The sequence below is a fragment of the Periplaneta americana genome, chromosome 5 (assembly GCF_040183065.1).
Source record: "Periplaneta americana isolate PAMFEO1 chromosome 5, P.americana_PAMFEO1_priV1, whole genome shotgun sequence".
NCBI classification, from domain to species: domain Eukaryota; kingdom Metazoa; phylum Arthropoda; class Insecta; order Blattodea; family Blattidae; genus Periplaneta; species Periplaneta americana.
Window position 1 is genome coordinate 83,324,845 of NC_091121.1, and position 27,388 is coordinate 83,352,232.

At 35.2% G+C, this 27,388-nt stretch overlaps 1 protein-coding gene across 1 annotated transcript in view; it reads right to left on the reverse strand.

Annotated features, from left to right (window-relative positions):
* Positions 1-11,009: 11,009 nt before the first annotated feature.
* Positions 11,010-27,388, reverse strand: part of LOC138699929 (protein espinas-like) — a 534,949-nt gene continuing 518,570 nt past the window's right edge. The window contains exons 5-7 of the mRNA XM_069826128.1: positions 25,941-26,139; positions 21,103-21,478; positions 11,010-14,232 (exon numbers count right to left, since the gene is read on the reverse strand). Of these exons, the coding sequence (XP_069682229.1) occupies positions 13,098-14,232; positions 21,103-21,478; positions 25,941-26,139 (1,710 nt within the window). The 3' untranslated portion in view covers positions 11,010-13,097. The remainder of the gene's footprint in view (positions 14,233-21,102; positions 21,479-25,940; positions 26,140-27,388) is intronic.

Genomic DNA, 27,388 nt, shown 5'->3' on the forward strand with positions numbered 1-27,388 from the left:
TTTAGACAAGGATTAGCGTTGTTTTGGAAGAAAAGAAGCTTAAAATATAATGATAGAGGTCTAAAAAAATTATATTATGTATAAATAAAAAAATGGTCAAGTGGACTAAGCGAGTTTTAGGATCACACTCTTTAAATAATATTTTATCTCACTGGAGGTTGTATGATTCACTGTACTCCAATCTGTCATTCTGTACTTGCTGAAAACAAGCTAAAATTCTTTCAATCATTTATTATCATAATACATGGCTCTCTTAAATTGACTGAGAATATTGGGAATTAAATCAATACCAGTAGCTTTCCCAAAATATGCAATTAAATGCTTCATATAAAACAATTTTTATGTTGAAAAGGAAGCAAAAACGAGCAAAATTGTATTAAACGTTTCCGTTTGAAATACTTCAAAGAATAACCCCATAAAATTAATGACATTACTTACGGTTCACTCTGTATAAATACAATGGCATGTGGAAAAAGGTCATTATAATATAAAACACTGTATATTCATGAATAATGTATTTTATTTTGATTACAAATCCCAATTTCCAAAAAAAAAAAAAAAAGTTATTATATCTTACAATTTGTACACAAGCATACATGAAGCCACAAGACTAACATTCTTCTTCTTTTTCTTCTTCTTCTCCTTCCTCTTCTTACAACCTTAAAATGAATCTTAAAAAAATATCTTTGGAAGAGAACACTTTATTGGGGGTAAAGAGGGGGACAAAGGTGTAAAAACAAAACAAATAAACATTCCCCTCCCACTCTGAAGAGGATAGGGGACCTCACATTAGTAACGGAGACATAATAGTCGCCTAGTTGTACTTTAAAAAATATCATTAAATTTATTATCTATGTAACACATATACAAGGCCTGTACGTTCATTTGGCTTTGGCAACTATAGAAGATGTAGTTACATGATTCGGTAGTCTGTCGTTTGTTATTACGTCCAATGCCCCAAATCAATAGAGGAACATTCACTGACATGCACATTTTTTTTAAATTGTATCTTCACTGTATTGTTTATACTGACTTTCAGTTTCTGTTCATTCTTTCAGTCGAATCAAATCATCTATACCATTAAATTGTGATTCTGATTGAGCTGAACTGTAGTTGGTTTTACTATTTGTCTCGTGTATCAGTACCAGTACACAATCATATCTGCTACCAAAATTATAAATTAAATAGGAGAATGTGTTGTTGAATATATGGCTAAGATATAGGACTACTTATGTGATGTATATAAAACTGGAGTGCAAAATATGAATCATTTTGCTAGGAAATATAGCGATTTTTTTTAATATAACAAAATCTTCACCTTTATATATCTTGAAATAGGTTAAAAATGACGTGGAAATATATGCATACTTACATGCGACTCTTGATAATTTGCATGTGGTTAATTCGTTTTGCAGGCAATTCGCGATTTTTTTGGGCGGGAGGGGGGCGAAGTAAGATTGCCATTTCCGTTTCTATTCGATTTACTCTCTCTCTCTCTCTCTCTCTCTCTCTCTCTCTCTCTCCCTCCATCTTAAGAAAACTGCGACCTAAACTTAGGAAAAAAATGCACAATTCTTTAAGAAACATAAAAAGATTATATATATATATATATATATATATATATATATATATATATATATATATATATATATATATTTTTTTGTTTTCGTTAAACTAAAATGTCTTATATGATACTTTGTAAAACTTGTGTTTCCTGTTTTGAGATTCTACCTCACTGCAGTACTGTACATACTAGAAAATTTTGTTTCTTCTGGAATTTTAATGATGATTTGTTTAATCGTTTTCAATTATCTATAGGCCCTAATTGTGTTATTTCTTTTTCTTTTCCTTCTCCATTGTTTTATTATTTCCATTATAATTGTTTACTTACCATTTATTTAAAAAAACAACAATAATTTTATGATAAGCTTTGTCTTGTAGGCAGTCTCCACTTTGAGGAAGCTGAATAAAATAAAATTTATTCAAAATAAATAATGTTTCAAAATGTTTGCACTGTTTCACATTTTTCATTAGATTTTGAAGTGAATTTTAGTAATTCAATCTGTTAGAGTAACTTTTACTGGACTTAAAATAGCAATAAAAAATTTGGAGATAATTCGCGATTTTCGATATTTAGCGGAAGTTCGTGCCGTAATTACCACGAAATATTGGGAACCGACTGTATTTAGTATTACTGAGAAGTTCAGCGTATTTTATTTGAAAATATACTACAGACTTTTTATTTCCATAAAATTATAAATTTTCACCCTACATAATAGCCTTGTTTTAAAGCAAGTTTTCTCCACCATAATATACTATAATCTTACAAACTTTCGGGGAATGAAGAAAACCAGAAATTTTAAGTTGTTTTTTAACAAAAGCGAATGGTTTATTAGCACCAGATGCTATTAACTGATTGAGCTGTTTATAAACTAACAATTTCAGCCTCTTGCATTTTCTCTACTACAATATACAAATTCTCTTGCTTTAGTGCCAAGTAGTGTAGCAGGAGGTATTACATACAGAGTGAACCGTAAGTAAGGTCATTAATTTCAGGGGGTTATTCTTTGAGATATTTCAAACAAAAAAGTTTAACACAATTTTGCTCGTTTTTACTTCCTTTCCAAGATAAAAAGCTGTTTTATATGAAACATTTCATAGTTTGTTTTGGGAAAGTCATTGACTTAATTCCCAATATGCTCAGTCAATTTAAGAGGTCAGGTATTATGATAAATGATTGAAAGAATTTTAGTTTTAGTTCTTCAGATGTGCAAAAATTTCATCCGAACAAATGTAACTTTTTGTTCTGAAAAGAAATTTTAAAATGTTATATTTGTTCGGATCAAATTTCTGCACATTTAAAAGACAAAACTAAAATTGTTTCAATCATTTATTATCATAATGCACTGCTCTCTTAAATTGACTGAGCATAGTGGGAATTAATTCCATGGCTTTCCCAAAACACAGTATGAAATGTTTCATATAAAACCATTTTTATTTCGGAAAGAAAACAAAAATGAGCAAAATTGTGTTAAACTTATTTCTTTGAAATATCTCAAGGAATAACTACCTGAAATTATTGACATTACCACTGTATATACCAAATTTTGAATATATTGTATATATTAAGTGTATATTCAAAATTTGGTCAGTTGACTGAGATTGTTTAATAGCTATTTATGTCATTTGAAAATAAATTGGAACTTTTTTTGAATGAGTGATAAGATTCTCAGCACGAGATATACGCGAGTGCTGAAATTACACGAGTGCAAAAAAATCCATGTTACATTCCAGTTTCGTACATAATTTTATTTATCACCATAACAAAGAGACACATTTTATAGAAGAAATGTATTCTATTCTCATAATAAAACATATCCTAAGTTGTCCAAAGAGAAGAGAATCTATAGTAGATTACAGGTCATGGATCGATTTTTAACAATAATAATACCGGTACTGTACCTATATTACTGTATAATAGTGCAAGCCATGAAGTGTGCTGCAAAATTTTCATACGCAAAACTGTTTACGAAACTCCTACTTTTTATTTTGGCAATAAATTAAAATATTATAATTAATCAGGGCACAGGGAGATAACCAAACTACTCTAAAAACGTTAGAAAGATAATAATACTTAGGTTGTTGAAGTAGCATCTAGATAAATTATCTGCTATTAACTGAGGATGCCAGATATCTAAAATGCACTCTGACTATGAGAAGGACTGCATTTATACTTTTGAGGAAACAATGGTTAATAGTAATGTAAGTAATAAAATGGAGCGAAACAAATGTCAGTAATAAGGTTATTCATCTATATTAAAGAACTGACAGTGAATATCAGCCTACCATTTTGGAGCATTGGATATTTATATTAATTATAATAATAAATAGTATAATAACAAAAGGTAATGATTTTTAACAAGGCTGGAGAATTCCAGGTAACAATTCAAGAACTATAATTGAAAAAAGATAAACATTAACATCTTAACTTCAAATACAGTATTCAAAAAGCTTAGAAAGCAAGCTGCAAAGCACAAAGCCAATTTGATTGTTTCGTTTTAGAGAAAGGAAAGAAATATTGCAATAATTTCTTACACTACACTTTTTATTTATCAAAATTGGAGGGAGTTATGCAAGTAAACATGCAGCAATGTAACCAAAATAAAGTCACTTTCAACTGTGCATACATTTCCATTATATATGTCAGTATCATTAACAGCTAGTAGGATTACATTGTAGTGGTTACATAAAGCTTCTTGGCTGGAGTATAAAACACTAGCAATGTGTTCTTTTCATTGTATAGACAGAGGTCGGATCTTCATAGATCCACGATACAAGGTCGTAAAGAGAGAGAAACAGTGGAAATACTGGGGATGCCAGTTCATATCTAACAATTAGGTGCAATATAACATTTCTGAATTGTTACGAGAATCTAACAAAACCAAATTTGAAATAAACATTTTAAATAATATGTTCGTAGTAAATATTCTGTTAGTGTTATAAATTTAAGGGACGAAAAATTTATTTTCAGAGCTGTAAAACCTTATTCATACTTTGTATAAAACAGAGCGTCTAATTCGAAATAACTACTATTATTTTAATATAATTCAAAACCAAATACTGATAAAAAATTGAGCACCTTTAATTTAATATGAAATTTCATCCCTAAGGAATATAAAAAAAACTTGAAAATAAAAATCGCTTAAAAGTGTTTGAAAAACACCAGCATACTGAATGATATCTACTAATTTAATATTTCCACTTCACAAAAAAACCAAAAGATTTATAATATAAAGTGTGAGGTTATGCATTGAAGTACCCTTACTTTTCAGGTTTGTTTTCTTAGAATTGTGCCAATTATATTCTACATACAATAATAACCATACAATCAGCAAATAAGTAATTAAAAATGCAATGTAGTATAAAATGCAAGTTAACATCCTTCACAAGTCTTAATGGCAATTATTGTTATGAAAAACAACCAGCATGAAAGTGTAAAATGATAAAGGCTGATTTATTATGCTTGTTGAAAAGTGTATAAAATTTCCTTCGACATGGTCTTTTATAAAAAAATAATGCACTACAAATAAGATAAACTGAAATTTATTCAGTGAGATAGCATTATTATTATTATAAATTTTAGATAGCCAAGATAATTTGGTATGTACCATATCAGTCTAATCTAGTCGTGCCTAGGACTGAATTATTCTTTGAAAGGGTTGTGAGGACAATACAGACACTTATTGCTTGTAATGACTTTCAGTTAGTAGAGTCTACCTATGCAGAAGACATGTTGAAAATCAAACAACTATTTATTGTCTTAGATGTGTCTGTGTATGTTGATCCTTTTATATTTTTTTTATCACTTTACGTGTTTATAATATGAATGTAAAATGCGGTACACATTTTGCTATATAGTGTAGCATGGTGATCTCAAAACATAACCTCACTCAGCAGATCTATTAACTCCAATCAAAAAGACAGCACCAAGGTAGTTATCACTGGAAGACAATATGTTAGAAACTATTGAAGTAATATTATTTGGAGTAAATGGCACGTGTTATATCAGCAGAGGAAATATTTCCTTTACTGTTCTCTGCAGTAGCAGATCAGAAAGTAACATGTTCAAAGAAAGTTTTGTTCTTCTTTCTTTCTTTTCTTTTCTTTTTTTTTACACATTTTTTTTTTTTTTTCCATTATATTTAGAACTATATACTTCCTGTACACGTGATAATGTTATATAAACTTTTCTGTTCATTCTCTCAAGTATAATACAAATAATGAGGTAGTATAACGAGAATATCAAAATTGTATAATTTTGTAGCAGATTACAAATTTCAAAGAATCTGTATAGCCTAATATTTGTGAATCCTGATATTTGTGAAATGTCTCTGGGACACGTTCAGTAGCTACTTTCTACAAATTCCTGGTGAAACTGGACGAATTTGCGGTAACTTGCAAGGACCAGGAAGGACCTCGCCCAAAGTATCACAAAAAAGACAGAAAAATGAAATTATGAAGCTTATGCAAAGACAATCATCTAACATAAAACCCTCCCTTTCCTTGTGACTAAGCTTTGGACTAAAAACCATTTTATCTAAATTCTGTAATTTATATTATCACAACCCATTAAGAAGTGGTTCTGCTAGCACAGTACCAAAGTCATTAAGGATTTAGTTTTCATAAAGGGAGAACAGATGATGTTGTTGATGATGAAAATGCGTGTATGGTAATTTTAATAAGAGAATAAGTATTGTCTTTTACGCAATATGATATACTGTATAATGATTTTCTTCCAATTTGGTTGCTTATAGTACATTATTTTGTTGAATGATATAGCGTAGTTCTTATGTCCCATTAGTATCTATCTCATATATTTATTTTTGTATCTTTAGCACTTTTATTGCTCCTAGAAAATCGAACGTTTTCATAAATCAGTAACTGCTTTTTATTGTCTGGTTTATTGAAATATGTTCATTAAACTTGCCTTCATTAATCTGACAGTGTGAAAAAGTTCATTTCTGAAAAATGTGGCACTTATACTCGTACAGCATATAGTAGCGACGATTATACTACACAAGTTGAATTTTGATAAGAGCAATGGTGCCCATTTAAATTTGCTTGTTGAAATCATTTAGGGATGAAGTTCTTTATTGTCATAAATGTCTGGCTCAGGACACCAGTTTTGAAATAATTTTATATTGTATTATTATACTCCAGTTGAGGCATGCCAAGGGTAGCACAACACGGGATTAGAACCTTGTTATGCTGTGTGTTGTGTGGAGGTTACACGGCTGTTCTGAATTCCTCTTTTTGCTTCCTAAATTTCTTCTTTATTTCTACGAGGAGAGTAAAAAAGTAACCTTAATAATTATTTTATTAATTGAATGTGTACAATAAGACTACAAACACTTCCTCACTTTTCAACATAGTATAACAGGAACACTTATATTGAACGTAGTGGGGACTATGTTGAAAAGTGATGAAGTGTCTGTAGTCTTATTGTACATATTCAATTAATAAAACAATTATTAAGGTTACTTTTTGACTCTCCCTCGTATATTCACAAAATTAGGTTTTACGTTAGATAAAAAAGGTGTAGACTATTTTTCAAAGTAATATGACTTAAATTCGCCCTTTGTTGGTTTTTTTAACATTTTCATAACAGAAAATGTCCGTCTATGTACGGATGATATCCCGAAACTATTATCATATTATATTATTTCATAATTAGCTTTCAATACAATTTCTGATGGACAATGCATAATATAATTCAATATTACTTACTGAGAAAGCTCTTCTCTCAAATGTATTAACAAATCAATATTTTCATCACCTACCACGTGCTTATAATCGTATGTACAGTAGAAGCCCGATAAAGCACGGTACGAAATACCGCGGTTTCTGATACAACGCAGTGAAGAATATGTTCCCCTGGAGAAAATTATTATTATTAATTTATTTGCAACATTCTGAGTTGTTAGAAATTAGGGTGACCAGACGTCCTCTTTTGTCTGGACATGTCTTCCTTTTTAGACCTTTGTCCGGGGTCGGGTGCATTTAAAAAAAATCAAGAAATGTCCTCCTTTTCATAACTTGTATGCCTGATATTTTGAAATTATATGATTTGACGCCCTTCTCAAGTAGTTTGCCTATAAGTGGCAGGAGCATCGACGGAATATACTCTTTGCCAACGATCGTAACTCTCATTGCTGCTCCTTGTTATGGTTGCTTCTCACAGGTAGTTAGTAAATCGAGAGATCGAAGTGCGAATGTATTTGATATATTTTGATAATAATGATAGTTCCCTTGGCTTTCTTATGTAGCTAACTGTAAAATCATTATTATTAAGTTTTATCATAATTATTTTGTATTAAAATAGATATTAACATACTTTTAAGTATGATATAAGCCTAAATTGGTACTGTAAATATTTTGTAATAAAATAGATATTGACGTAATTTATAGTATAATATAGGCCTAAGCCTAAATCTAAGTACATATTTTCAGTCCTATTTTTTTTCGAACAATGTCCTCCTTTTTGAAGCTTTGTGTTCTCTTTTTTATTGATGTGAATCTGGTCACCCTATTAGAAATTCAGTACTCGTTCATTAATTTGCATAGAAAGATTCTGTATTCTACAATTATTTATCACTAAATCTATCTGTAGTTGAGAGGGAGTCCCATGCCATTCTTAGCATCCTAATGTTGTAACTCCACATTTCTCAATGTTTTGATTCCGAATAGTTTTATGAAGTGCAGGGAATTCCTAGAAGTTTAAAACCAATTAAGTACAAAATAAAGAGTTAACTCTGCTGCAGCCGATTTTGGTAATTCTCTCAAGAGACTCCCTTCACATCGATTTCTTGTTTTGAGGCTCCTGTATCTGGTCACTAGCAACCTTACATACACGTAGTATTGAGTCTTGAGTTCAGTGCACGTGTGATGTCCCAGAAAAGGAAACTTTTTCAGTGAGCCACTAACAGAAAATAATTGATTGCATCAACAATGGAATGTGAAAGGCAAGCTTATCGCGTGGGGACTGCATCCCAGAGGGAACAATTAGAAAATGGACGAACTAAGAACTTAAATTTAGAAGTTTTGTTACTCTACAGGTCACCCTTTGATATACCATGGTTAAGCTATAGTGTGGGGATGTCTCCCAAAAGCCGTGTTATATTGGGATTCTACTGTATTTATATCACAATCAGGGCTAGGATTTATATGTGAATACATATTTGTTTGACCTGTTGCCATTAACATTTTATAATATATTTACAAATAATGATATTTGGAATGATATAAAATATATTTTATTCTCCACACTGAGCCATATTTACAGGTGTAGCGCATGTTTTACACATTTGAGAAAAACTCATTTATTCATTTCAACACAATTTCCATATTTTATGGAAATTCTTGTCACATACCGGTAATATTTAAAGTTTACTTTACTAGAATCAGAATTTGACAAATTTTGGTTTTTCCATGAAATGTAGAAAGAAGACTTTGCTTTACTTTAGCTGCACAGAAAATACCCCAATAATTTTAACGTAAAACTTAACGTGGTAAGCTGAAAGGTAGCCTGCCACTCAATTGAAGATGAGCTAGTTGTAATAAACTTGGATTCTCCTGTTCTCATTAATTTACAATTGTACAGCTAAAGTTTACTGAAGTTATAATCCAGATAAGATAAGGTAAATACAGCAAGTTTTTATTTTAGGGTGCACTGACAAAAGACAGCACCTTTGAAACAGTTCAACGGTATCGAAACTCTGCTGAAGGATGCACTAGAAGGAATGGTGAATAGCAAAAAAGTTCGGGGCAGAAGATAGATATCAGATAATGGACAACATTAATATATATGGATCATATGAGAAGATTAAGAGAAGACAGAAAAAGAGGGAAGATTGGAGAATGCTGGGTTTATAGTGAAGGACCTGTCCATGGCAGAGAACTATGAAGGAATTAATTGGTGTCAGAGTAATTTTAAATCAAGATGTATGTCACATACACTGGCTCGCAAAACTTTTGTCCTATGAAATAATGTGGAAGTGAACTTTGTGAGATATTATGTTGGTAATATGTCTACATACCCACTCCACAAGCCGTCCTGGGAAGGGAGGTATTTGAACTCTGAGTTGCAGGTATATACCTAGTTAATCGGACCAAAGACAACCTTCTAGAGCAATAACGGTATATGTAACCGACAGAAATAAAACGTTGAGTCTATTTTGCATCGAAATGTGTAAAACATGTTTATTTCTCTTGAATATTATATAATATTCCAGGAAACGTTTTCATCTTCCCTGCACATATAAATATCATGTTGGATCATAAACATAGAATAGATCACATCGGGTTTTGACAAGAATATTATGAATATCCATGGGAAAATGTAATATTTTCAGATTAAAAGATTTTCTCAAACACCAGTCGTAGGCCTATTCAGGTATTTCGTCCTATTGGGTCCACAAGGTTCCAGCCAGAATTATGTAACATCAACACAACACAGTGGACATATTTCTATCGCTGTCTAGGATGGATTTCCAGGCTATACTGGAAAATATAGTATGCTACCTAGCATGCGCATGTTGCCACCTGATATAATTATATTTTTTCAACAGGACAATTCCTCCATCTACACATCTTTGTTGTATAGATATGGTTTCAATATCATGTTTGGTGTTGAAAGCACAGACATTTGTTATTTCTATGTGCTTTGCTTATTTTTAGTTCGTTATCCAAATTTTCGTTCCATTACTATATGAGAGTAATATGCAAATCTTTTTTTTATGTGTGCAAAATATAAATTAAACTGCTGTATCCTACGGGTTATAATTGACAATCAAGTTCTAATTATACACATACCCATAAAAATTTGTCTTAATAAAATTATTTTTCCGATTTTTTAGAATATTAATCTATTGATTGTTAGTGCCACCTTCAATCAATGTAATTTTATTAGCGTAGTGTTATTACTATGAAAACAGCCAAAGAAAAATAAGCTATAGGTGCATTATAACGCAAAGAACCCGTGGCGTGAAGAGGAGCTACAAAATGCCGTGTTTATGAAATTTATCTATATCACTAGACCACTAAGTAAACATATTCTCTTTAAGTTTACTAAGTAGCTTGGTTCAACCTTTCTGTTGTGAGGAGGGGTGGTTTGTTAGCTGCGGGGAGACTATAGTCCGACCATCGAATCTGTGCCCCGGTAAGATATGCGAACTGAACCTTAATACCTTTTCAGCCTCGGTAATTCATTTCTCCCCCTGTATTCCTATTTCTCTCTTTTCTATCCCTCTCTCTTTTTCTCCCCCACTACTCACAATTTTGAGCCTTCTTGCGGGACAGTTTATTTGCACTTGCAGTCCAGTGTTGTCAACTCAACATGAATACTGTAGCACAGAGTGGTGAAAGAAATATTATTCAGCAAGTAATAGCATTTTGCGATGAAGAGAAACAAACAGGTCAATATTTGTTTCCTATAAATCAGGCAACGATCACATGTGAGGCTTATTTTATTTCAATTGGTTACGTATTAAAATTACTTACTTAACTAATACTAATATAATACAACTTTTTAATGTAATTTATATAGGCAGATCAGAGCGCCTAATAAAGAAAATCAGGAGAGAGGGAGTCTGTGCAGGAGATGAAAAGCTAGAGTCACCAGGGAAGAACAGACCAAGGGAACCTTTAATTCTTGTAGATGATATGGACAGATGTATTTTAAGAAGAAAGATACAAGAATTTTATACGATGAAGAAAGAAGTTCCGACATTGGAAAAATTATTGAAGGTTGCGAGAGAAGCAATAAATTTCCAAGGAGGGAGAGAAACACTACGGAAAGTGATTTGAGACATAGGACTTAGATTTTAAAAATGTAGAAATACAATATGTATTTTGATTGAAAGAAATGATATTGTAGCATGGAGGGCCAGTTATTTAAGAAAGATTGCGAAATTTCGCAGAGAAGGAAAGTATATTGTGTATTTAGATGAAACATGGATACATCCACATTATATTGTTAAAAAATGCTGGCAAAGCGATGATGTTTCTGATGTAATTTCAATTTAACCAATAAATATCCACTATAATAATATAATTATCTGCAAACAATCGTAAGTCAATCAGCGTCATTAGACCTACTTAAATTAAATTATGAATAAGTAATAATTAACCTTACATTATTATAAGCAATATTCAAGAGACATGGCACTGTTTGGAGGAAGTTTGGCAACATCCCTATTCGGCAAGGTTCGTGGCCTGCTGTTTGACATAGTGGGAGAGAAATGGGTGGAATGGGGTGAGTAGAGACGTTAACTTTTCCAAGAACGACGACAGCGCTGAAGGGGCACAGATCTGATGGTGCGACAATACCTGCCGCCTACGCTATTGTCCTAGAGTGAGTACAAATACCAACTTAAGAACGAGAAAAACTGTACAGTATGTCAGGCAAAAGTTTTGCGAGCCAGTGTACTAAAGGGAATATTCTAGATTTAAAAAGTATGTTAACTTGAAAATGAGCAGTTATTAATATGTAGATTGCATTATATTTCCAAAAATTATATTTTTATCCATGTTCTATTCTGTTGGTGATATTGTAGCAAGTTTAGAACATTATATGAACAGTTTTCTCAATTACTCATATGTCGTCTCTGTTAGATGGGTCTTTAGAAGAGTTAAAACAAATAAAAAAAACCTTATTCATAGTACGTGATTCTCAACACATTAAAATTTGGGACATTTTTTTAACAAAAATGGCAACTCTTCATAATGCAAAAGAAAACGAATCCCACGAAAGAAATAATTTTCATTTGTTTAAAGAGTAAAAAAGAAGTGTAATATAACCTAATACAAGTATACAAATGAATAGTATTGTTTAAGACAATGTTACTTTCCGATCTGTTACTACAGAAGGACAACAAAAATATTGCATTTCACTACGTATTGAAGGTTACAGGGCATCATCATGCAGATTGTCTATCAAATTATTGTAATTTTACATGGGCTGTGCATAATTTCTAGGCTATTAAGAGGGTTCATTGTAAATAAGTGTAATATATAATCGAAATTCAGTACACTGGAATTCATCTAAACTGTTGCAGGGAATTATTTTCCAAAAATACACACGACATTGATTCAAAACTGCAACAGATATTCAAAATACAATTTTTTTTTTTTTTTTACAGATTTACTTAAAACGATTTTTACCACAATTCACCACGATTTTTAAATGTTTATTTTCTCTAAATTTGAATATTTCTGTGAATATCTAAAGTCTAAATATTATAGTATGGTTTTTAGAGGGGTTCAGAATGACACTCACAAAAAGCACCCCACTAATTTATTCATACCTAACCCTGATATTCCAGACACATTGTATTTAGTATGCACAGCCCTATTGCTTGTATCTGTCCGTAGCGATAAAATGAAAATAAAAGAGAGAAAACAAAAGAGAAACAATTCTCCTCCCTTTACAGCTCTTCAGTTCTTCTTGGCCCCTCCAGTTTGTGGTGGGGTAGTTTGAAACCCAACTGAATCCTCCCGTGAATAGTTCGGAGTATGTGTTGAGTTAAGAACAACACGGATCAGGAGATTATGCAGTTCTTGTCCTTGTCTTCCGCACCACTTCCACCCGTTTTCTTAGTCGGGGACCTCGGCCCACCAGAGGCCGCCGCGGCCGCCGACGCCGCCTGCTGCCGCCTCGCACAAGCCAGCGCGTCGTTGGGCACGTAAGAGATCCTGACGCCCCCGTACGCGCGCCTGGGAGGCAGTTCGTAGGCGTAGTCGTCGCTACTCGAGCTGGAGGAGCAGGTGGAGCAGTAGCTGTCGTCGTCCCTGAAGTCTCGGGCCCCGCTGGGCACGTGGCTCTCGGAGGTGGTCTTTCGCGGGCCGCGTAGCCTCGCTCGTCGTTCCTCGTACTCCTCGTCGAAGTCCCGGTGACGCGAGCGGCCGGAGTAACTGCGACTGCGCGGAAAAGTCCTCTGCCGCGGAGGCCCGCACGCCTCGTCCTCTCCCGCTTCCTCCACCACTCCCTCCTCCTCACCCTCGAACCTCACACTCAGCTGTCCCTTGCCCTTCACTTTGCGCACAGGCGACGTTGGCGGCGTTGTGGAGACCTGGGGCGCCGCTGCAAGTTCTGGCATCGAAGACGCGTGCCCGTAAAGGCCCTCGTTGGAGGCTGCCGCGGGTCCTGCCGCCCCCTGCGGTGGCGGTGGAGGCGGCTGCCACGAGTCGAGACTCAGGTTGAGGTCCGCGAGGTGCAGAGGCTCGCGACTTCTGTCTCTCGCCTGTAAAAGTCGCTCCAGTTCGGGGCTGGCCGCCTGGATCTCCGTCGCCATGGCAACGCTACTGCCGTGCTCGGACAGCAGACGCTCGAGATTGCGCTCCAGCAGCACGCGGTCCAGACCTTTGCTCGTCGTGATGTTGAGCTGGGTCGGCCCACCGCCGCCGCTGGGGATGGGGGGAAGTCCCCTCAGTACGTATTCCTCCGTCTGCAACAAGGTGACCTCTCCCTGGACTGTGGGCGGCGGCGGAGGTGGCGGTGAACAGGGTGGAGGCTCCATGGTGGGTGGGGGAGGTGGAGTAGGTGGAAGCGACTTGTTGGATCCCCGCTGCAGGGCGCGGCGCCCCATCTTGGGAGACCGCACTGGGGGTGGACTCCTCAGTACTTGCTGGTGTTGCTGCGACTGCACAGTCGATAACGAAGACTGGTGAGGTAAACTGCAAAACATACAGGCAACAAGTAAATATCATTACTAATACTAGATATCAACACATTCATACAACGGGTATTTTGATTCAAAGCTCGGAAGTTGCTCACGTAAGCGTTTTTTGTCATCAAATGTTTCTCTTTCTTTGCGGTCATTACTGGCAAGTTGTAACGAAACATGACCTTGCCACATTCTTGAGAAGTGAGAATGCCTATTCATTCTATAGTTGTCTATTATTTTATCGGCGGCGGCCGGTCCTTATGTGTTCATATGCTACAGCACGTAATAAAAGTAAGAGAGAAAAATATGTTTTGTTTTAAAAACCTCAAAAATATTTGTTTAATTTCAATAGTTACCGTATGTTTCCATTCTATATTGTTAAAGCATTTGAATCGTCCGCCTTGACACGTTTCATCATTCACCCTCCACTGCCACTGTAGTGCGAGATGTGCTAAGCACAGGAAAGATGTCGACATGGAGAATTGCGCGTGCTTCAGTTACCCTTTTCACTTCCCCGCAAGCACCGAAAACCTCTTCAAACTGGTTCCCTTACGTGCTCACCAAAGAGTAGCCAGAACAGAATAGCGAACTTATGTATTTGGTACTTGAAACTTCATTTATTAAAAATGTATTTAAATATGAAAAATTTATTTTTTCTAGTAGAAATGTGTTTTTTAGCAATCGTTTTCAATTCTTCTAGTTCATAAAATTAGACATAGACTATATCCAGATTGATGGCATTTAAGTGTGCTTAAATGCGACAGGCTCAAGTAGTAGATTTACTGGCCTGTAAAAGAACTTCTGCGGAACAAAATTCCGGCACACCGGCGACGCTGATATAGGCCTAACCCCGGCAGTTGCGAGCGTCGTTAAATAAAACATAACATTTTTCAATACTAAGGTGATAGACAAGTTCGCCAACTTCAATTTTAGTTATTAGGATGAGTACTATTATTATTATTATTATTATTATTATTATTATTATTATTATTACTATTATTATTATTGTAGTAGCACACGCGTTTAAAAATCACGAGCCGCCACTGTATTTTATAATAATGATATTTCTAATAATTTTTTTAAAGATCTATTTCTTAAGTAAGACATAAAGAGTCTGCATACGTAACTTAATTTATACATATTTTATTCGTTTTCGCGTTGGTATAACCGTTGCCTACAGAGATCACGTAGGCAACGGTATAACCAAGTGATGAATAGTTTCGTTTCTTTCATGGTGATTTTAAACACGGTTCGTTTAAACGTGCTAAACGTGTAAGAAATTAAGCTATTTCGTTTTTTTTTAATTGTTTGATATAACATTGCAAGTTAAACAATTAAAATTCCAATACCTAATAACTTATTGTCTCTGTTGTAACATCTTTTACATGTTTCAAGAGAAATTATTACGGTCTATTTTTGGAGAAATTCTTATTTATACTGATTTCCAATATTATACAAGTAAATGCTGATACCAAACAAAAAGGCTATATAAATACTTAAAACAAAAATACATAAATAGTTTAAAAATGGACAAATTTATACATCCATAATAAGCAACAAAACGGTTTAAGCAGCAGCAGCAGCTGTTGTAGTTATAAGATGGAAATACTGTGGATATACACAAATCAAGAAAGAGATGATGAGGTCGGAACAGTTTATAGCTTGAATTCTGCAGTGAAATGGAAGAATAGATGAATATACAATAGGATGGAAATACCAACTAACAGGAAAGAGAGATACATAGAGGAAAAAATTCGAAGGTACAGTCGGAATAAGACTCTAGCTACATAAAATTATTATAAGAGCTTAACTGTCTCCTTTATAAACTCTTAAAAACTTAGTAAAAGATCCTAGAATAACTAAAATAAATTGTCGTAACTACATTTAATACATGAAGCACTGTATTTATAGACTTTAAATTTACTAAAATAAATTTAGCACATAAAAATTCATAATAGTACCAAATATGAAGTATTTTTTCTGATAAATAACAACATGGCTATTATCAGAACCAAAAACATAATTTCTCATTTTCAATGAAAATGCAGTTACCTCTTCTGTGCCTAGTACGGCATACGAATCCACCCCTTATTCCTCTTCGTATCTGTTTAGTATTTCCAATTGCCTATTATCTTTGGACGTCTTGATCTTAATTTTTTTTACAATAACTGATTTCCTTCCATTTGTTTCAAATTTCCTTTTTACTCCTTTTGAAACCTAAGTTCTGAAAAAGAATTACCGGCTCTCTTTTTATATACTTAATTCTTCCTTATTTGTAATTAAACCTTATGTACGATACACGATATCATCAAGTGACGTATCGTTTAGTGAGCAACGTCAAGCTGAGTGACAGCAGTCTGGAAGTGATGCATCGTTGAGTGTGTACACGTCCAGTAGTGGTGACGTGCACAAAAAGTGAAATGGCGTCTGTTAAACCGGTGCCAGCAGCAGCAAATGTCAAATGTAATTTTGAATATAGTAAAACTGAGAGAAAAGAGAAAGCGTAAGAGAGATTGTTCATTGTGCGAATGGATATAGTGAAGAGAAGTGCTGGGAGCCTCAAATATTATTCTGAAATAGTTAATTATGAAATACAGTTGCAGTTAACAGTAATTACTTAAGGATGACAAGTGATCAGCTTTCTTTTCTGCTAGAAAAAGTTAAAGATTATGGTATATGCAAAGAAAGCAGATAACAATGAGTTTATCTCCAGCAAAACCAAAACTGGAAATAACTCTCCGGTTTTCAGCTACCTGATACAATTCCCATCAATGCAATTCTTATATAGGACTCCTTATTTCTTTTTATATTCCTTATCATTTACTTCCCGTTTCCTGTACTTTTCAACAAAACGCAGAGTACATTCACCATTTCATCTATCCATATTCTAGCTCGTTCTAATACAACTCCTGCAAGCAACTAACTAATTTACGCGCCTAATCAGTCATTAAAAAATGGAATCTTGAGAAAAACGATGCATCACTGCTCACTAAAGTTAGAAGGTAATCATCTTGTTCTAATGATCTGTAAGCAATGATATGCTAACGCAGTGCGCACTTGCACAATGATGTACACGGCGCAGTTATAGCACAGTCTAGTATATACAGTCACGAAGCTCAATACATAGTAAATGTGCATCCATAGATAGTGCTAACCACTAGGATCGCTATTATCGCACAATTACAGACAATGCGATATAGTACCGGCCAGTCTATTGTTCCTAGCACCCTCACAATTCAAGCTTCGTATATACTAGACTGTGCTTATAGTCCCGTCGCTCTTATTTACGGCAGCCAATCACGTTGCAAGTAGGCTACATTTAGGCCCAAACGTGTGCGTCTTATCATTCGCTGCTAATGACTTTATGCACTTCCCACGGCTCGATAAATACTTAATATAATCGCCCGTCATATTCGTTCTTTCGTTGGCGTTCGCAGAAAGCATAGGAAGACGTTATTTGCCGCTCAATTATTTGCTCAATTACAGTGCGTTTGATTTATTATCAAAGGAGCTACGACATGATAATGTTTAACGGTGCGGCAAATAGATTCATCGTCTGGTAGCTCGGCAACGAAAGAACAAAAATAGCGAACAATACCATCTACTTAAACTTTATAGAGTCTTCACTTCGTAAGGAGTAAGCAAAAAGGAGGAGTCATGCCGGAAAAAACAGCGACGCGATTATAGTGATTCCTCAGCCACTACGCATCACTAAGTGATACCACAGTCCAGTATATATAGTCACGAAGCTCAATACGTAGAAAATATGCATCCATAGATAGTTGCTAACCACTAGGATCGCTACTATCGCCTCATCACAGACAATGCGAAATAGTACCGGCACAGTCTATTGTTCCTAATACTCTCAATAACTCAAGCTTCGTGACTGTATATACTAGCCTGTGGTGATACCGTGTAAATGAGGCTTTAATCTCAAGGTGAAAGAATGAATAATAAGTAGACATCGGATTTTTAGGCACTAAAAATTGCAGTTTTAGGCGCCTAAAATAAGCTCAAAATTTGTAAAATTAGGCTCTATTTTAATGAAGATAGGCATTTTAGGCACATCAAGGTATCATACTTATTTTTTTCACTGAAATTTTTAGTTATACACTAAAATACGCACAAACATTAAACATTAAAAAAGAATACTATATTATATTTATAAACAGAGCTGCACAAATTTAATATATTGAAACTAATGAAATAATGATTATTGATATCAAGATTACTCATTTTAAGTTATTGAAATTCAGTTCCATGCTCAGACTTTATTATAATTATCTGCACAGTACACCACCAGAATTTTTTCTAATTTCTCCACAGTTAACCTTTGCCTTTTGTCACTGAGAATCATTTTGAAAGCAGAAAAACTTCTTTCAACCGAAACTGATGTGAGAGGCGCAAATTTTAAATTAGGTACAATAGAAACATCAATACTTACTGGAACATTTACACTTTCCCCCGATATCACTCTTGATACTTTTTCCAAGAATGAAAATCCTACATTCTTATTTAATACGTTGTCCCACTTATTTTTAACTTTTTTCCCAGTTTCGCCCAAAGCAGAATGTATGTTCACTTGAGCTTCCTTTACTATTGCTATTTGGCTACAAAGAGATTGTTTTTCACGTTCTAATTGTTCAATGCTTGCAGGTATGACAGAAAAGTTTGATGTTATGTAGGCAATATCGTTTATCACTCGTGAGTCATTCAGATAATCTTTCACTGCTTTCACACACGCTGCACTATCAGTTTCAGGTAATTTATCAATAACTGTGACCACTTCTTTAAAATACTTAGAATAATACACCACTGACTGAATCCAGGTTCCCCATCGTGTAACAACCGGCTGAGGTGGGAGTGGGATATCTGGAAAGTTCTCTCTGAATATTGAAATCCTGGATGGGGCTTTACAAATACATTTTTTGTGTTAGAAATAAACGAATTGACAAGAGGAAATTCATTCCGGATTGTTTCAGAAACCCTGTGAAGGCCATGTGCTAGACAGGTTACATGCGTGAGGTTAGGATAAAATGTTTTAAGAAGTGGAGCTGCAGCAACCATGTATGAGGCAGCATCAGTACAAAACAACAGAACTTTAGAATCGTCTATATTACCTGAGTATAAAGACTGTAGGCCTTTATTTACTAAATAAGCAATGGCTTGGCTATTCACTTTCGAAAGTTCCTTAACACATACGAGGTGTGGAATCGAAGGTCCATCAGGACTAAGTTTTCCTACTACCATATTTGCTATATACCTATTCATAGGATCTGAGGTTTCATCCACAGAGACCCATATGTAAGAATCACCTATATCCTCCCGAATGGAAGCTAAAGTTTCATTGTATATTCTGTCTAAGTAATTTTTTCTTAGGGTCGACTCAGATGGGATATTTTGTTTGCAGTATTTTTGTAAAAACTGTCTTAAAACCGGATTTTCAATTGCATTCCAGGGAATGTTAGCAGCAACAAACGCTCTGGTTAAATCAGCATAGAAATTGCTGCTGAGATTGGATGAAGTAGGCTGTGTTAGTAAAGTTTGTTGCACTTGATTTTTATGCTGAGCTTTAGCCTTATGAGCCGCTCCTTGCACATGCTGCTTTAGGTGGCACTTCTTTTCTTGCGAAATCTAAAAATGTAAAGTAAACTGAATTAAAATAAAATCCTAATTGTTGTATTGCCGTATTTCTATCACAAAGTTAGTGGGTTCGAACAATCAAAATTTTAATGACCTGCAAATACTTTAACTATCGGAATTTAAAAGGTTAAAGTGTAGTGGTCTTAAAAAGAATTATACCTCAGGATAGCTCAGTCAATGTATAAATATTATAGGCCTACTCATTAAAATTAATAGAATTTATATATTTCAACTATTGTTACATACCTGTTTGCTACAAATCTTGCAGAATATTATTTTTCCATCATAAGTGAATTCTGAATATTCTGTTAGCCATTGCCGGATCAATGTAGATTTTGCACTTATATTTTTCGGCATTATCGCGTTAAACTTCACAGGAAAACGTCCTACCGCTCAAAACTTCTCAACACAAATAAGGTGAGGAAAAGAGCAACTGTTAACGGGCATTGAAATGAACCGTTGTTATTGAGATTCAATTGGACAAAAATACAAAGTTCCACTTATTGTTGCATTTCCTGGTAGTGTTAACACTAGGAGGGCCATTCTTTTAAATATTTTGTAACGGTTTACTCTACTAATTCGCAGTTTTACGACTTTTCATAAATATTTCAAAAACACTCTTTCTCCAAAAATTGTGATTTTATGACACTCTGAAGGGCAGTACAGCTAATCGGTTTCAGACCGAAAACAGTCATTTTTATAGTATAGTATATCTCTGAATCGGTAGCAGCACATGTTGTGATTGTTGCCTGCTTCAAAACTAAGGTTGGTTCTTTGTCGGCATTTATGCCTCCAAACATGTTAAATTCGGTGAAATCTATTGCGAGTGTCGTGAGATTCAAAACATTTTGTTTCCTTTATCAATGGTTTCATGGCCGGTGTGAAGCAAACTTTCCACTTTTTAAATGCCTTAAATTTCGCAGTGAATGCATGTACAAATTATAAAAAGAGTAAAATGCGAAACTTTACAGTGAGTTAGGCATTTTTAGGCGAATATTAACAAATTAGGCTCTAATAACCGTTTTAGGGCATTTTAGGGCACTATAAAACTCTTTGAATACCTTTCAATTTCCATGAAACACAAATATTAATAATTATTTTTACTTTTCTCCTAAAGAAACAAAATAGGCATTTGCCCTAGAATCCGATGTCTGATAATAAGTCAATGTGATACATTGTAATGCAGCATCCAGGGCCGTAAGCTGAGCCTGCCGATCGCCTCCTCTAAGTTACGCACCTATGGTTCCTGGAGTACTTGCCGCACTGGAGTTGTCCAGGCGGGGAAGAGGGTGCGGAGGACGAGACAGGGGAGCCCGGCAGACCGAGGGTGCGTCGCGCCCGCCCCGGCGACGTGGGCGGCGTGCTGGAGCCCGCGTCCGAGGGCGGCCTCGCCCGCTGCTGTCGCTGCTGCCGGAGGGCGCTGTGGCTGACCCGCGGACCCGGACCCGAGCTGTCGGACGGCGTCGGCGGCTCGCCCTTGCTGCACGCGATGGAGCAGTAGATGGCACCCCGGCGCGGCAGGAAGGGGCGGCCAAGCAGCGACGAGCGACACGTGTGGCAACAGAAGCACTGCTCAGTGGCGTGCCAGTGCTGTCCCTCGTGGCTCATCTGACCTGTAATACAACAAAGTGTAATGCCATTGATTTTAAAAAATGTGGGTCATGTATCTTATTCCGGTAATTACCATTAACTTTTTATGTAGAATACGTCTATGTTCTCACTGTGTGTAGGGAGTCAAATTCACTAGCAGTGTATTACGAAATTAGACGTGATTAGGAACTCACACTGTAAGATAACTAATAGAAATATCCAAATATGCGTAACTTCCATATTGATGAATACACATTATATATTCAGACGTGTTGCAGGGAACAGAAACAAATAGAAATGAGCTATTCCACCTCAAATCGACCGAAATATTGACCTGGTTGGCGAGTTGGTATAGCGCTGGCCTTCTATGCCCAAGGTTGCGGGTTCGATCCCGGGCCAGGTCGATGGTATTTAAGTGTGCTTAAATGCGACAGGCTCATGTCAGTAGATTTACTAGCATGTAAAAGAACTCCTGCGGGACAAAATTCCGGCACATCCGGCGACGCTGATGTAACCTCTGCAGTTACGAGCGTCGTTAAATAAAACATAACATTTAACATCGACCGAAATATAGAGAAAATTGACCTTACAATTTCTAAACACAATGAAACTTTTTTTGTACGTAGAGAACTGTGATACAATGCTTTATGCAAAGTTTGAGGCATCAGAACTTCATAGTGTTTAAATTAAAAATATTTAAATTTACCGTATTTTCATAAAATTAGCAACTTTAAACTGTTGTAGCTCCGAAACCCTTTCACTCAATGATCAAAATCATGGTTTATTTTGATGCTGAGAAATTAAAGTTTATATTGACATATAAACAGATTTTCTTACTTTTTATGGAAATGGAAAAATTTAGATTTTTCCTCATTAAGACGCCTTTGGCTAGGAAAAATATTTTAAAAATAATTATATAGTTAGATTCCACATTGAAAGTACAAATAAACACATATTTTTTACTGATGGTATGTTGATAAGAAAGTATTGAAAATATCAAATAAAGAAAATAAATAGTACGCGCGTGAACTAACCAGCTGACTGTGAGACGGGAACTTAGCCGAGACAAGTAAGGCCAGGAGACAAACACGTGATGTGTCGTCTAGCAGTCATGGCTGTGCTAGCTTTATCACAGGTTTTCATAAACACAGGAGTAAAATGATGCCCAACGCTCGTTTATCTTCAGCTCTCGGCCAATGCGTGCGGTACTGCGCCGTTCAAGTCTAGGCGTGTGAAAATAATCTATTTAATACCCTCGAAACTTATTGCCGAACCACTAAACAATGCCGAATCCCTCTTAATAATGCAAGGTTTTTTCTCAATATTTTTTTTACATTTTTATAAATGGCCTAAAGGCAAGTAAAATCAGATTATCTGTCTCTCTATGTACAATAAAAATAAGGATTACTTCTTAACACAACCTACCAAATGTCAACTTCAAAATAAGCTCTCGTTCAATGTTCTGCAATAAATGGTTCCAGAGCTCTGAGCGAGGTTTTTTACTGATCGATTTCATATGGAATAGCCCAAATGTATACTTTGGAGGTGTGTTATGCTATACAAGAGGGTATCGCTAATGTTAAAATAAATGTGGCATACAATGTACAAAGTGATACTTCTATCGATGTTGATTTATATTAAATGATACACTTTGTATAATCTGTTATTCTGGTCTACTTCGATATAAGTATTCGCCGCGTTGCAACGGCCAGAATTCTTGGAAAACAAATTTTTGGCACTTTTTTTATCGGATCTGGCCACTTGCTACTTCCGATAAATATACGTGGGTTGTCTGATAGAGTACTTAATTCTGCGTTTAATTAGCTTCAGTCATAACTCATATCCTACAGTGATCAGACTCAATAAATCAATTGTTTAAAACTATTTCAAGTTTATTTCGTCCTTGGTTAGATGTTGCACCAAACGAAGAAGCTAGCGAACAACCTGGTCCCTCTTCTCAGAGAATTCCAGCCAATCATTGGATTCTGTTTTATAAAGGCGTATTGAAATAGCATTTTAAAAATCCTGCTTAGGTGTCGAGCCACTATAGTTAAATTAAGTTATTAGGAACGTGGTAAAGCTAATGCTTAACAAACGATGTGTGTCTGTTATAAAGGGGTGGGAATCATGGGCGTCATAACGTGGAAAGACTTTAAGGGCACTGAATTTTCATTTTTCCTTTCGAAAATCCAGAAACCTTAGCTTTACAAGTATGCATTGTTTTTTCTTTCATTTCGGACATTCAAATGCATGAAAATAAGGTTTTAAAAGTGACACCTTGTCTGTCACACCCATTGTGATATTTTTCAATTTTTTGTCTTTCCCCGTTAGCTTGTGATTTTTCAATTCCGACACACTTTTCTCAGAGATATTTAACGCAGAAGGCTATTTTTTTGTCCATATGCATTGTATGGCGTAGTTAATGGGAGGTTAGGAATTTTTTTTACCAAATTTGACTAGTGACTAAAAAATAAAAAAATACATGTGAAACAACTGGAGGTTTTTTGAAAAAAAAAACAACCCTAGTTCAAAAACATTAATTTTCAGGAAAAAAAAAACTTTCTGGCATGAGTGTTGTTGACACTTCAAGTATGAAATTCACCAAGCCATTTCTTAAGGTGTTGTAGAAACTTGGGAAAACTGGAGTACATTTATAACTTAAACTACCTTATAGAAATATATGTGTAAATATAAGTCACTGTGGACAATGGTTGTTTTAAGAAAAAATACTTGTTGTGGCTGAAGTGTGCCTCTTCTTTAATCTTCTTTATGTTTATTATATCCTGCTTCTTCTCCTTTCGTTGCTTACGTATCTTGCATGGGATTAGTTCTGCACATAAAGAAGACTCAATAACTAATACATCAATTCACGCGTCGAATTATTTTTCTCTGAGGTGGCTTCTGCCGTGAATGTAAGAAGCAGTACTCCGAACCTACTATAGTTTAAAATTGTATGGATAAATGTTTCAAGGTGATCCATTCATTCATAGTATTCTGTCGAAGTGCAGGTCTTTCATTGCAAATCCAGCATTCTCCAGTCTTCCCTATTTTCTGCCTTCCTCTTATTCTCCGCATATGATCCATATATCTTAATGTCGTCTATCATCTGATATCTTCTGCCTCGAACTCTTCTCCCGTTCACCACTCCTTCCAGTGCATCCTTCAGAAGGCAGTTATTTCTCCACCAGTGACCACAAAGTGATATGAATAGGATATTTACCATCGTACTGACTGGACAATGACTGTTTTCATAAAAAAAGTATTTGGACTATGGTTGTTTTATGAAAACTACTGCAAATTTCCACTTCTATAACATAGGACTATGGTGTTTTTTTCCTCCTAAGAACTAATTCAGTAGATGGCTGCTATAATACGCTCAACATCTCAAATTTGCATTATTTTGGACTATGGTTATTTTTTTTAACTCTTAAATTCATTAAATCAGAGCCCACAAGTGAATATTTTAAAAGCATGATATTAAATGAATAACTTATAAAGTCTTTGACTTCCCATGACAAATAAGGTTTAGAAAATATATTTATGTCAATCGATGTATTCTATGATTTTGTATATCATGAGTCAATTAGCAATCAGAGCTATGGTAATTACACAACATTTTTAACTTTGGCACACCTTAATTAAAACATGCTGATGAATAAGTGGTAAAATTTTCATGATCCTAGCTCAAAATCTATTGGAGATAGGTAATTTTAAATTTCTTACACGTTAACGTGAAAAAAGAAAACATGCAGAGCACTTTACAGTAACTACTGCGTGTTCAGTTCAAAGTGTGTCATGACTCGCTGTATGGCGTCATGTAGCTAGCCGATGAGCCTAGAGAATTCAATCTTCCTACACTTCCGCAAAGGGGTATTACCTATGTGCCAGAGAAGTTGCCTGGCAAGTACGGCGTTCATTCTGAAGAGTACTTACCGATACGTACGGTATTGCCGGTAGTGGCAGGAATGTGAACTGTTTGGAAACACGTACTGTGGTGAGTTTTTTTCTTTATGGGAAGAGAGTTAAGACGAATACTTGTGTATTTGTTGACATTAACTTCGATGGTCAACATGGACACGGAGCATTTGATTTCTGTTGTGGAATGTTGCCGTTACCGATGATAAATACCCTGCGTACGATTTGCCCGCGCAAAATACAGTTCGAAAGAGGTTATGATAGCACACAGACCGTACAGACCGCCATCTGTTGCTACGACGTTCAAGTTATACCGTACACGTTCTCAAGTTCAGATTGAACGCCTTAAATAATAGGCAACTTCTCTGACATAAAAGCTGAAACTCGCTTCAAATCGCTGACTCACAACAGTGACGTCATGACACACTTTGAAATGAACACCCAGTATAAGCGTAGTGTTACTGTGACTTACGTCGATCATCATCAAATGGCCACATTATAGCATCAATTATGCACTTTTCATAGAGTTGTTCTGTGAACTATGTTGGTACACCCTGTATATAGTGTTACCTTGGTCTACGCCGATGGGTTCGCCACAGGAGTCGCAGTACTCGGCGAACATGGCGTCGAAGCAGTTCAGGCAGTAGGGACGCCCGTCCCTCATTATGTAGCGCTGCCCGCCCAGCTGTCGGTCGCACTCGAAGCAGGCGAAGTGCTTCATGTGCCAGGCGCGACCCTCCGCTTCGGTGCACTCGTCCGCCAGAATGATCTGCAACAAAACGCCGGAACTTATATTTGCTACACGCATAGTCACTGTGTAACTTCAACACATCCAATATGTATACATACATACATACATACATACATACATATGTTCTGCCCATGGCCAGGTCTTTCACTGTAAACCCAGCATTCTTCAATACTTCCTATTTTCTGCCTTCTTCTTAGTCTCCGCATATGATCTATGTCTGTATGTATAAAATGTGAAGATGGAATAGCTATACTATCTCATTCCTAATGTGTAGAAGAAGAAGAAGAAGAAGAAGTAGTAGTAGGCTATATAAAAATAAACTGCGTATAATTTACGAGGAATTAATATTTATTATTATTATTATTATTATTATTATTATTATTATTATTTATTCTATTATTAGGCTTATTGGTACACGAACGGCTTTCCAACCTAGCGTCAGTGAATCCACATAGTATAGGCACAAAATGGTTTTGGAGCAGGTTTCCTTGCAATAATCATGTTTCCTGCACGGTAACTTCACGATTTCTTACTAAATTACAGATTGTTGTCATAATCGTCCTTGAACAAGAAACAGAAAATCGTATAATATGTGAGATTCAAACGGGAAATATTTCACGAAGCAAGCAACCACAGAAATCTCAAGTCAGATTCGACATTTGAATTCATCTTGAATTCATTTCACACATAATTTGATAGAAGAACGCATAATTAAAAAAAATGTAACCATGAATTATCACAGTAATGAATTAAAAGCTACATCTGGTTGTTAAATCCATCAAGTCATATGGGAGGAAGAGATATAGAACTTCCATTTTTTTTTATTTTGGCAATTAAAAAGGCGGTGGTCGGTCTATACTCGAGCCTTCTTTCATGACAGAAAATAATAATAATAATAATAATAATAATAATAATAATAATACTAAATTAAAATATAATATAATATAATATAATATAATAATACAATATAATATAATATAATATAATAATACTATTATTATGTTATTATTATTATTATTATTATTATTATTATTATTATTATTATTATTATTATTATTATTATAATACAAATCACCGACATTGTCCAACTTGCTCAGGTTCTTAATCAACACTAGGAATTGGCAGAGTGACTTTGAAGTCGGTCACGTGGTTAGTATGGTCTCAGTCTAGTATATACAGTCCCGAAGCTTGAGTTTATGAGGGTACTAGGAGCAATAGACTGTGCAGGTACTATTTCGCATTGTCTGTAATGAGGCGATAGTAGCGA